Source organism: Propithecus coquereli, unplaced genomic scaffold, assembly GCF_000956105.1.
Source record: "Propithecus coquereli isolate 6110/MARCELLA unplaced genomic scaffold, Pcoq_1.0 Scaffold210, whole genome shotgun sequence".
Taxonomy (NCBI): domain Eukaryota; kingdom Metazoa; phylum Chordata; class Mammalia; order Primates; family Indriidae; genus Propithecus; species Propithecus coquereli.
Genome location: NW_012146079.1, coordinates 5887414 through 5898729, shown reverse-complemented (window position 1 = coordinate 5898729; position 11316 = coordinate 5887414). Strand labels below are relative to the sequence as shown.

Below are 11316 nucleotides of genomic sequence, written 5' to 3'. Positions count from 1 at the left end.
CCAGAATTATATAGTCACAGAGATTTAGAACTAGACGGACCCCACGAGATTATCCTCACGGAATATGCACATTTTAAAAGAAGAAAACCAAGCCAGAGAGGCAGAGCCCATGAGTGTGTTTCTGGGTCCCTTCGCCTTTCTGAGTCTTGGTTTCCTAGTCCCCACGCAGATCAGAGTAACACCTGGAACCTCACGTCAATGACTCAGGGTCCTCCCAGATCTGACAGCTGCTGAGGCCTTGCCAGAAGATTCTCTCCACGTACCCATGAGAGAAGAAAACAGCATGTGCAGCCTGAACTCAGAACCCCACAAATCTGGGCTCTCACCATTCTCCTCCAAAAAAGAATTTTCCACTTAAAAGGTTTACTCACCATTTTTTGAAGTGCCTCTCTAAGGCTTTTAAATTTTACTTTGGTTTACCCAAAAATAAAATTGTAACACACTTTTCAAAACCACATAACACCATTTTAAACTGTTTGAATTTTTTACTATGGGTATGAGTTAGTTTTTCACTTAAAAAAAAAAAGACAACAAAACTAGTCAATGCAAAAAAAAAAATAGGCCAAGGAAAAAAATTTCAACAGCCCTTCAAAAATAGTGAACACCAAGAAGACAAAGGTTTTGTATCATATTTCCTTACACATCTCCCAGGTAACTAGGCTAGCGCTTTGGTTTTTGTATATATAATTGATGGTACGATTTTGGAATAAATCAATAAAATTTATTTTTTAAAGTAAGATGCATTCATATTTTAATACAGTACTTTAAGCCTGGTGTTTCAATGGCCCAGATACTCTTACATGGAATGATACAGGAAAGTAAAGAACTGCTGATTAATTTTCAGTTGTGTGGAAGAACAACAGAAGCATGCTTGTTCAGATCTCGGAGAACGGTCAAGTGTGACTGCGCCTGCACGCTGGGTGTGCAATGCAACTACTTCCGAGCAGATTTCAAGTGTCTGGTCTTGTATAAGCAGATATGCTGTCGCCTCCTGCCTGCACACCACATCACACACTCATTCCTAGGCAGGAACAAAGAATGTGTCGCAGGAGGCATGTTAATTAACTCAGTGGGCAGGTAGGGCAGCACCAAATACTTCTCAGTGTCTAGGATGGGTCTGAGGGCCAAGGGTTAGCTGTGTGACTGGAATGCTGACCACGCCATTTCAGTCCTGTGTGTGTGAGTGAGCACGTGAGGGTGAGTGCAAGCAAGTGTGAGCACGTATGAGAGAGTGTGCAGCTTCAGTGTTGTGCAGCAGTGTAGACAGATGCAGCAAAGTTCGAAAAAGGGAACGCGATGTATCAGAGTGGTAGACGCTCAAACAGGCTGGCCTGGGTTGGCCTGAGGTTTATTTATCCAACACAGAAAAGCCCAGCCGAAAGGCCCAGTCAATCAAGATGTCTGGCCTTCTGTAGACAAAATATCAATCTAAGGTAATCAAGTGATTTTTGAACCAATGAACAGATGCTTTGGCGTTACAGATAAGACTCCTGCATAACAATCTGTACAAGAAGAAAACTCTGCTTATCATGGAAGCACTCAACCAAAGCTCAAAAGTCCCTCGGATCCCATAATTTCCAGTTGGTTACCCATGCTTCCCTCCTACACACACACACACACACACACACACACACACACACACACACACTCTCTCTCCATCAGTCTCACGTGATTCAGAGAGCAAAGCTGGCAGTTCCCTGGCTCTACTCTGTGGGTGTCTGAAAACCTGTTTAAAGGTAGGAGGTAGGCTGGACCAACTGGCCAGCCTCATTTCTACCTCTGGACCTGGTACCTAACTTGAAAACACCCCTTAACCCCCTGGTTTCTCAGTGGGCACTCCTCTGGCAAATGAAAAAAACAAATTATCACCTGCCATTATTTATCTCCCCTTTAACTCTCTTCCAGACAAGAGCCCTTTTCAAACATTGGGACATATGAGTCGTTTTGATAACCAGCCAACAGAAGCTGCTAATGCACCACTAGAAAGGGCAAATGGAAAGTTGGAGAATAAGTTAAAGCAACTTTGGCTGTGCCCACTATGCGTTGGGATTTCAAAAGCAACTGGGAGGAATGGGATGAGGGACCATCTCTTATTCACTAGGCCTCTAACTGCTGGGCAGGAAGGCAGAGAAGTGTGAGCCACACCTTCAGAGAGAAGCATTTTCCACCTGCCATTCCAGGTGGACCCTCCCCCCTCTAAAGGTGGAGTGCCCATACCTGACAGCAGGTGCAAGATGCCTGGGGCCCTGTGCTGGCCACAAAATAACAGGCTGATGGGGCCATATTTTGCATACATATTTGCCTTCAGATCATCAGCAGAAAGCAGTTTCATGAAAAGAAATGCCTGGTCTTCAAAAATCCAGACTGTGATTTCTGAAATGGGAGTCAGAGAGAAATACGCTTTGGAGTCCAAAATACCTTAGTGAAGGATGTACAGTAGAAATAGAAAGCCTTCACTTGTGGTGGTGAAAGTTATCAAGGTATAATGAATAGTATTTGATATTCAAGTTGAAATCGGAAGGCTACCTACTATAATAAAACGCAGACTTTCCCTCAAGGTAGCACAACAACCCCCTGCACGCTGAAGTAGGAAATTCCCCACGCTCTCTGGAAAAGCTAAGAGAAAGTCCAGACCTTTTCAGAAGTGCTAGCTTCAACTCTTACGTCTTCCGTAAGATACTCTGATCCTCCAAGAGTAAAAACAGCCTTCAACTGCGATTAACCATGTAATAGAAATAAACTGTCTGCTGCCAGAGCAAGAACAAGATGTCAGTGTGATGAACCGAACCAGATTCACATGAAAACATACCTGAAATGTCAACCTAGACCAGCCAACAGTGCATGTCTATTAGGAGGTATCTACTTGAATTGCCTATCACAGGCAATTCAACCTAGTATGATATTCTGATACTAAAGAAACTTGTTAGCTCAAAGCAAGGTTTTCATTTTAGTTCATATATCAGACTGCACCTTAGTTACGCTGACCACACTAAATATTGCAATGACCTGACTTAACTTACTGAGGCCTGGTGGTTCCTCACCCAGTAGATCGGCCACAACCACATCTGCAGGTTTTAGGGCCCTGTCAGAGAATCACATCACTCATTTTCCCAGCCTATTAGTAGAGGCTGAGTTAATTCAATGACATCCCTGTCAGTTTTCCTCAGCCTGAATCAATCACACAATTAAGTGTTTCACCTGATCAGACAAAAGCTACACTCAGCAGCTCTGTTCACTATCTTTGGGGATTAATCACAAAGCTTTTGGTGACACTCACGAACATTATCTTCCAAAGAAGAGTGGTGACCTACAGGAAGTACCTTAAACACTTGTTTCTTAAGATTATATGGCAACAGCAGAAGTGACCTGGATTCACTGTCCAAGCCACAAAGTGCCTGGACAGCACCCCAGCAAACACACCTGGAGAGAATTACTAGTTGTGACTGTCCCAGAGCCCCGGTCAGAGGCTTCATGACTCAACAGAAAGTAAGAAAAAGGGGACACATGGGGGATCCAAGGTCTGCTGAAAGCAGCATGAGCTCTAGAAAAATCTCAGGGCAAGACTTACCACCCTGGGCTTCTGCTGGTCCAGGGTATGTAGGAAGGCTGAGTTGGGGTCCAGGGTACGCTCGGGGTCACTGGAGATGTCCTCTTCCGAGTCCTCATAGGATGAGGAGAAGCCCGTGGAGGAGGCCGAGGAAGAGGACAGTTTCCGCAGGGGCAGGCTGCCCAGAGGGCTTCCCTGCACCTCCTCCAGGCCGCTGTGCTCCTGCGCGCCCACGTCTGTGATGATGACGGCGGGTATGGTGCTGGGGCTGCAGGCCTCTCTCAGGACAGGCTTGTCTTTCTGATCCGGGGGCAGCAGCTTCAGCGTGCGGCGGGTGTCTGTGTCCTGCCGCTGGCTTTCCCAAGTCCCCTCCGACTGTACCCCTGTGCCACGCGTCCAGGCCAAACCTGCTTCCTCCGTGGGGCCCTGCCAAGCCCGGGAGCCCCCAGGCTGCGCACCCAACCTGCCTCCAGGAAGGTACTGAGGTTCTTGCAGATCTTTTGCCGCTTCCCAACAAGGCAAAGGCTCCAGCATCCTGCCAGAAGGAATTCCCGCCTTCAGCTCCCTAGTCCCCAGCTGTGCTGATCGGCTGCCCCCAAGCAAGCCCAGCGTTGGAGACCCTTCCTCCGCTCTGTCCGAGGGCTGCCGAGGGCTTCCGCCCACCAGAGCCCCACTTCGGGCTTCCCCGGGGCCTACTGCGCCCAAGTCTCTGGGCGGCCTGGACCAGCTCAGGGCATCAAAGGGCTCCGAGCTCTGCGCACTGAGCGTTGTGTCCCGTGGCTTTTCACCCGCTTCGGGCGTCCTGGAGGTCCGCACACCACAGGGCAGATTTCCTTTCCCCATCTTCCCAGGGGGCTCTCCACCACGCGGCCCGCCCCTCTCTGGGGCTGGGCTCGTCTCACTGTCCAGAAACTGCTCCTGCCTCACCACCGGGGCCTCCCAGGGGTGCGGATCCTCAGGCTTGCAAGCCCTCGCAGACCGCTCAATAAGGGCAGGATCCTGTGGACGGTGTGTCCCAGTGGATGTGGCTCCTGCTGCCACTTCTGTGTCCATCACTAAGCTAGCTCCGACCAGCCCCAATGAGGGAGCTTGGCAGCTCTGAGTTCCCGAAAGAGAGACCCTTTTGTCAGTTTCCATAGCTGTGGGGGAGCCACAGGGAGGACTAGCAGGAACGCCCTTCTCCATCCTCACCAAAGCGGCTGGCCCCTGAGTCCCTGATCCTGCCGGGGCATCCCGGCCGGGAAGAGGTGCCACTCCCTCCTTCTTCTGCGAGGGACATAGGCTGGGCCCTTCTCTCCTCCCAGAGTCAGCCTTTGAGGTCTCCGGACATTGCTCCCCCCAGGACTTTGTCCTCCGTTCCTCGCTCCGGGAGCACTGAGCCAGGACCTTTCCAGGGGGCTGGCTGCTGCTGCGGAAGGGACACGGGGAGGGCGAGCGAGCCCTCCCCAAACGCGGGCTGCGGGGCGCTTGAATGGCGGAGCTCTGCGCCTGGATGTGCGCCTCGAACATGCCCACTTTCTGGTTCACCTGCACATTCTGCAACTCACGCTGCAGAATCCGCAGCTTCCTCTGGGCCTCCTCTGGGCCCGGCGGGGAGAGAGTACCGGCGGCCACCACCTGCTGCCTGTCCCCTCGCAGGCGGCCAGCCCAACTCGGGCTACCCACGCTGCTGCTGCTGCTGCCGCCGCTGCCGCTGCTGCTATTCAGCCTGCGCCGGCTGCTCCGCCAGCCCCCGGGGCTCTGGGGGTCCTCGGGGGACGGCGACTCGGCTGGGGGGAAGAGGAAAGAAACGCCTCTCCCGGGGCTGAAAACGCTGCCGGGGCTGAGCACTGCGCTCCCCGGGGGCGGGGGCGTCTCGCTGCCGCTGGGCCCGGGGCCGCCGCTGCTCTTCGCCTCGTCGGCGCTGTTCATGATCACCAGGCTATTGAGCGCATAGCAGTACACAGCCATAGTACTGGGTCCGCCGCGCTGCCCTCCGCCGCGGCTCCCGCTCCGACTGCGCCCGCGCCTCCTCGTCCCGCGGCTCCCGGCTCAGCCCCGGAGGTCTGGCCGCCGCGGCTCCGCGCGCCGACGGGGCGGCATGGCTGGGGAGGCGGGCGGGGGACACGACCGCGGGCTCAGCCCCCGCCCAGAGCTCCATAAACAGCCGAGCCGCTGTGGAGACACAAGGAGAAAAGTCAGGACCCCGAGGGCGCGGGCGCGGCGGGGGGAGGCTAGGGGGCCGCGGGTAGAGCCCAGAGGCAGTCTCGGGAACGCAGTCTGCCTGGGACCCGGCGCCGCTGGACGTGTCACCTGCAGGGCTGTGAGGCTCCAGGACACATGCCGCGGCTGCCTCAGTCGCCAGCGCGGTCATAGGTGTCCTCCACACCCCTCCCCATTCCCGCCCCAGGTTGTGATGCGCTCTGGGGTCCCTTCAAATTCCAAATTGTAAGACTCGCCTCCGGAGCCACGCGGGCGCGCGAGGGCAGATGTGTAACTACTGGTCCCTAAGTATCCTGTGCGGGGCGCGGCTGACTCCCGCCTCCCCCAGGGTGAGGACGCTCCCGCCACCGTCTCCGGGTCTCCTCGGCCTGGGCAAACACTGGCTGTGGAGGGTAACAGGGCAGCCTCCGCCTGGACTAAAGGGTCTCCATGCTCCGCGCTCTCTGGGCATCAGAGACCGACTCGGAGGGACCGGAGCTGGCCCTGCCTTCCCCGAACCGCCGCCAGCGCCCGCCGTTACCTTCCCGACCCTGGCCTTGGGGCTGCGTCTCTCGGCCTACGAAGGCCTGAGCGGTCGGCGGGGCCGCGGCCGAAGCATTTTTCAGCACTGGCCTTGTCGCCTGTCCCTAAATAAGTGTGTGTTGTAAGTGTGGGCGCGCCTGCGCGTGCCCGGGGCCGAGGTTCTGCACGGCCCCTGTACCGGAACCAATACTCACCGCCCCCTGCCGTCGCCCCCCACGGAGGGAGGGGTGCGTGTGTGTGTGTGTGTGTGTGTGTGTGTGTGTGTGCACGCGCGCGCAGCGAGTCAGTCCTGTCACCGAGGACGCCGGCGCCCCTGCGGACTCCGGGACCCGCGCCCACTCGGAGGAACTTGGGGCGTGCATAGCTACGCCTGGCGGCGGCCCTGGCCGCGCACGGCCTGGGGCTCTGCAAAGCCCCCCGCGCCGGCGCTCCGAGCCCCCCACCGCGGCGCGGCCGAGCGCTGGACTCCTCCGCATCCCCGGCAGCTTCGCGCGGCGCCAGCCCAGCCCCCCGGCGGCCCGAGCCCGCTGACTGCCGGAGCGCGCCGGGGGAGGCGACGCGGCGCGAGCGGCCCGGAAGCCGGGCTGGAGAAGTGCCGAGAGCTCCTCTCTCCTGTCCCCACCGCCACTCCACGCCACCCTCCAAAATCAAATCCTCTCCTCTCCGTCTCCCCAGCCTACTCCTTTGCGCTGTTTCAGAACCTGGAACGCCCGGATTCGCTCCCGAGCCGAGAGACGGGGGAAAGGGGGTGCAGAGGCAGGACTAGGAAAAAGCCGCCCAGCTTACCTGCAATTCCTCGGATTCCCGGATCCTGTGCACACTACGTGCCCAGAGACGCAGACCTTGTAGGGACGAGATGGCTTTGAAAAAATGCCCAGAAATAATTTCCGCAGCAAGCTATGGGAGACAGAAAAGGCGGAGCGCAAAAGGGGGAAAAGCCCCCGGTGCAGGGGCCCAGCGATCCGGACCGTGGCGACGCCAAGCCGGCTCTGCACGCTCTTCTCGGCGCTGGAGACACTACCCCTGTCAGTGTCTGCTCCGGGCTACTTCAGTGTTTGTTCAATGTACGATTGAAAAAGAAAAAAATAGTTGGGGGGGGTGGAGGAGGGAGGAGGTAGAAAGGCGGAGGCTCGGGGGGGTGGGGGAGAGGAAAGCAGGAAGGAAGTTGTGAGCCTGTCTGGGGTTGAACTCAGCGGAACAAGTTTTTCTTTTTCTTTTTTTTTTTTTTTTTTCTATTGCTTGGCAAGACCGAGGGAGGGAAACACTTAAAAAAAAGTTTCCATTGTTAGCGAGCAAAAAAAAAAAAAAAAACGCCTTTTAACTTCTGCGGTTTAAAGATATACAATTCATTTTCCACCCCTCGATCGAGGCTTGCTGATGTCTAGCTTTATGAAACTATTTTTGAAAAAAAATGTTTTTAATAAAGTTTTGAGTATGTGTTTTAAACAAATCATGGGGACCTTTTCAGCATTTAAAGCAGGCTAAAATCCTGTATAAACGGTTTGTCTTCTTGTACACAATTATGCAAATTCAAAGAAGGTACATTGTGGGCACCTCCTTGCAAAGTTGAAGATTTTAAGTGCATCACAGTTTGGAAGACTGGTTGGGCTATGACCTGCAGATGGTTTTGCAGTGCAATTGCTAGATGCATAAATACACCTTTACGTTGCACATTTATAAATGCACACAGCAAATGTGATATTTGCATATTTTTGCACTTAATTCTCAAAGTTACTTTAAGAAAAAGTATAGTCTTGGAACTAAGATCTGAGCAATGTCTGAAACCCCCTTGCTCCTATAGACTCCTGTAGACTGTCTCCTGCAGACGCAATAATTTTCAAAAGCCTTTCTCCCCTACCATCAGCAAAAAAAGGGGGGAAGGAGCATTACTGGCCAGGGGATCCTATCTCATTTAAGCCCTTGGCATTGCCAGTGTGTTTTGCATAATTTCCTAAATCTTAAACTACAGCATTTTAGTGGAAAGGGGGGAACACAGCTGTAAGACTCAGGAGATTTAAAAATCCACAATCTGAATCAGTCCTTAAATCCTAACTAGCTAAATTTCAGATGAAAATTTTGACTACGCTTGTAGCAAATATCTCCTGCTTGTTTATGTAACAATACTGTTAAGTGAGCAAAGCAACGTGCTGCTCAATCAGGAAAAGACTCATGCTAAATCTGAAATCAAGAGCTCTTCTAGCCAAGAATTCCTGAGAATCAGACGGTTGAATCTTTTCTAAGTTTTTAAAATATGCAATGGAAGGATTGAACCTAATTCCCCTGCCACCCCCAATGGGGCTAAATGAAAATAGCCCAGGGTTCTCAGGTGTTGACTCGAGATCTGAGCAGCTCCTAAGGAAGAGAAGCCAGCCCTATCCTTGCCCCTAATTTGCTTCCCTAGTGGCAAGAATGAGGAGCTGTCAGTTCCCAGAACCATTCCTCGGAGTTTATGGCTGAGGGGCCACCATTCTAGGAGAGCCAACACTCATTTCAGGTGTCAAGGTGGAAGCAACTGAAGGACCCAGCAATGCATACATTAAGCACAGAAACTTAGCTTCCTAAGCCCTGAGAAACCTCACTGTCACCTCAAGGCCAGACATCATCAGCCTTCCCTCAATTGAGAGACTTAGACTTCCTGGATATGCAGGCAGCCTGAAGAATTCTCACTCAGAAGGCAGCCAGCAGCTATCAGGTGTGACATGCAGAAGGGAGTCCTACCTTGGGCTGGAGGTAGGAATAGACGATAATTCTACTAGTCTAAAATTCTAACTGTGCCACTAAGAGCAGCAGAGGGTGGGGAAAATATGGAGTAGAATCCACATCTCGAAACCGGCAAGATGGGCTTCTTGCCTCTGGAAGCAGTATTTAGTTGTCTTCCATGATTTTAAATGAACATGAGAAAAATACGGTATACAGTACTTATTATTTGCCAGACACTGTTCTAGACACATTATAAACATTTATACATTTTTATCCTCGTGAGAACCTTATGAAACTGTTGTTATTACTGGTCCCATTTTACCGATGAAGAAATTAAAGGACAAAGAAGTGAGTAATTTGCCCCTAAATCCCACAGCTGATAAGTACAAACCCAGGATTTGAACCTATGTAGTCAGGGTCTAGAATCCATGCTTGTCACTACTTCTCCATATTCCTTACTAGTTACCTAAACTGTAAGGAAGTTTTGCCTAACTTTGCAGAGTCCCCATTTGCCTACTTTTGAAATGGAATTTTAAAAATCAAAGCTATGAAACTTAGAAGGAAGGAAACTTCCTCAACTTGGTAGAAAGCATCTGTGAAAAACCTACAGCTAACATCACACCTAATGATGGAGTACCGAACACCTGTCCCCCAAAATCAGGAACAAAGTTACGATGTCAGCTCTTGCCATTTTTATTCAGCGTTGTACTTGAAGTCCTAGCCAGTGCAATTAGACGAGAAAAAGAAATAAAAGATATCCAAATTGGAAAAGAAGAAGTAAAACTATCTTTATTTAGATTATATGATTGTCTGTGTGGAAAATCCTATGGAATCTACAAAAAAACTACTAGAACTAATAAGTGAGTTCAGTACATGTATTAGTTTTTCAGGGCTGCCATAAGAAAGTCCCACAGACTGGTTGGCTTAGACAGCAGAGATTTATCTTCTCGCAGTTCTGGAGGCTGGAAGTCTGAGATCAAGGTGTTGGCAGGATTGGTTTCTTCTGAGGCCTCTCCCCTTGGCTTGTAGTTGGCCACCTTCTCCTGTGTCTTATTTGCACAGTCTTCCTTCTGCACATGTCTATGTCCTCATCTCCTCTTCTTGTAAGGACACCAGTCTTGGTGATTAGGGCCCACCCCAATGACCTCATTTAACCTTAATTACCTTTTTAAAGATCCTGTGTCCAAATACAGTCACATTCTGAAGTTAGGACTTCAACATATAAAGTTGGGGGGAGTGGAGGAATACAATTCAGCCCATAACAACAAGGTTACAGGATACAAGATCAATATACCAAAATCAGTTGTGTTTATATCTACTAGCAATGAACAATCAGAAATCAGAATTTAAAAAATAATAATAATACCTTTATAATAACATCAAAAACTATGAAATACTTAGGGATGAACATGGTAAAACATGTGCAAGACCTGTAGAGAGAAAACTACAAAACACTACTGGAAAAGAAATTAAACAAGATCTAAATAAATAGACAGATACACCATGCTCATGAATTGGAGGCTCAGTATTGTTAAGATGCCAATTCTCTCCAAAATTTATCCATAGATTCAATGTAATCACAACCAATATCACCAGAGGTTTTTAATTTTATTTTTATTTTGTTTATTTTATTTCCTAAACTTAATAGGGAAATGCAAAGGATCTAGAATAGCCAAAACAACTTTGAAAAAGAACAAAGTGGAAGGACGAACACTATCTCATGTCAAGACTTATCATAAAACTACAGTAATCAAGACAGTATGGTATTGGCATAAAGTTGGACAAATGGATCAATGGGACAGAATAGAGAGTCCAAAAATAAACCCACATATATATGGGCAATTGATTTTTGACACAGGTGCAGAAAGGTGGAGAAAGAAGTCTTTTGACAAATGGTGCTGTAACAATTTAATATCCATATCCAAAAAAAGAGAACTTCAATGCATATCCTGTACTATATACTCAAATTAATTCAAAATGGCTCATAGATCCAAAAGTAAGACCTAAAACCACAAAACTTTTCTAAGAAAACATAAGAGAAAATCTCTAGGACCTTGAGTTAGACAAATGTTTCTTAGACATGACACCAAAATTAATTGGACTACATCAAAATTTAAGACTTCTGCTCTTTAAAAAGATACTGAAAATAATGAGAAGACAAGCCACAGACTGGGAGAAAATAAATGCAAAGCATAACATTCATAGCAGCTTTATTAGAATTAGCCAAAAATTGGAAACAACCCATTCAAGACAATGGAATACTATTCATTAATAAAAAGCAATGGACCTTGATATACATACAACATGGATGAATAGCAAAAGAATTATGCTGAGTGAAAGAAACC

At 49.7% G+C, this 11316-nt stretch overlaps 1 protein-coding gene across 1 annotated transcript; it reads right to left on the bottom strand.

Annotated features, from left to right (window-relative positions):
• Positions 1–3541: 3541 nt before the first annotated feature.
• Positions 3542–5698, bottom strand: ITPKB (inositol-trisphosphate 3-kinase B). Its single transcript, XM_012644342.1, has one exon. It carries the CDS (start codon positions 5495–5497, stop codon positions 3542–3544), a length of 1956 nt encoding a protein of 651 aa, XP_012499796.1. The 5' UTR covers positions 5498–5698.
• Between the last annotated feature and the right edge of the window lie 5618 nt (positions 5699–11316).

Coding starts and splice junctions, on each gene's coding strand:
- ITPKB (XM_012644342.1), bottom strand. CDS start 5,497: ATGGCTGTGTACTGCTATGCGCTCAATAGCCTGGTGATCATGAACAGC.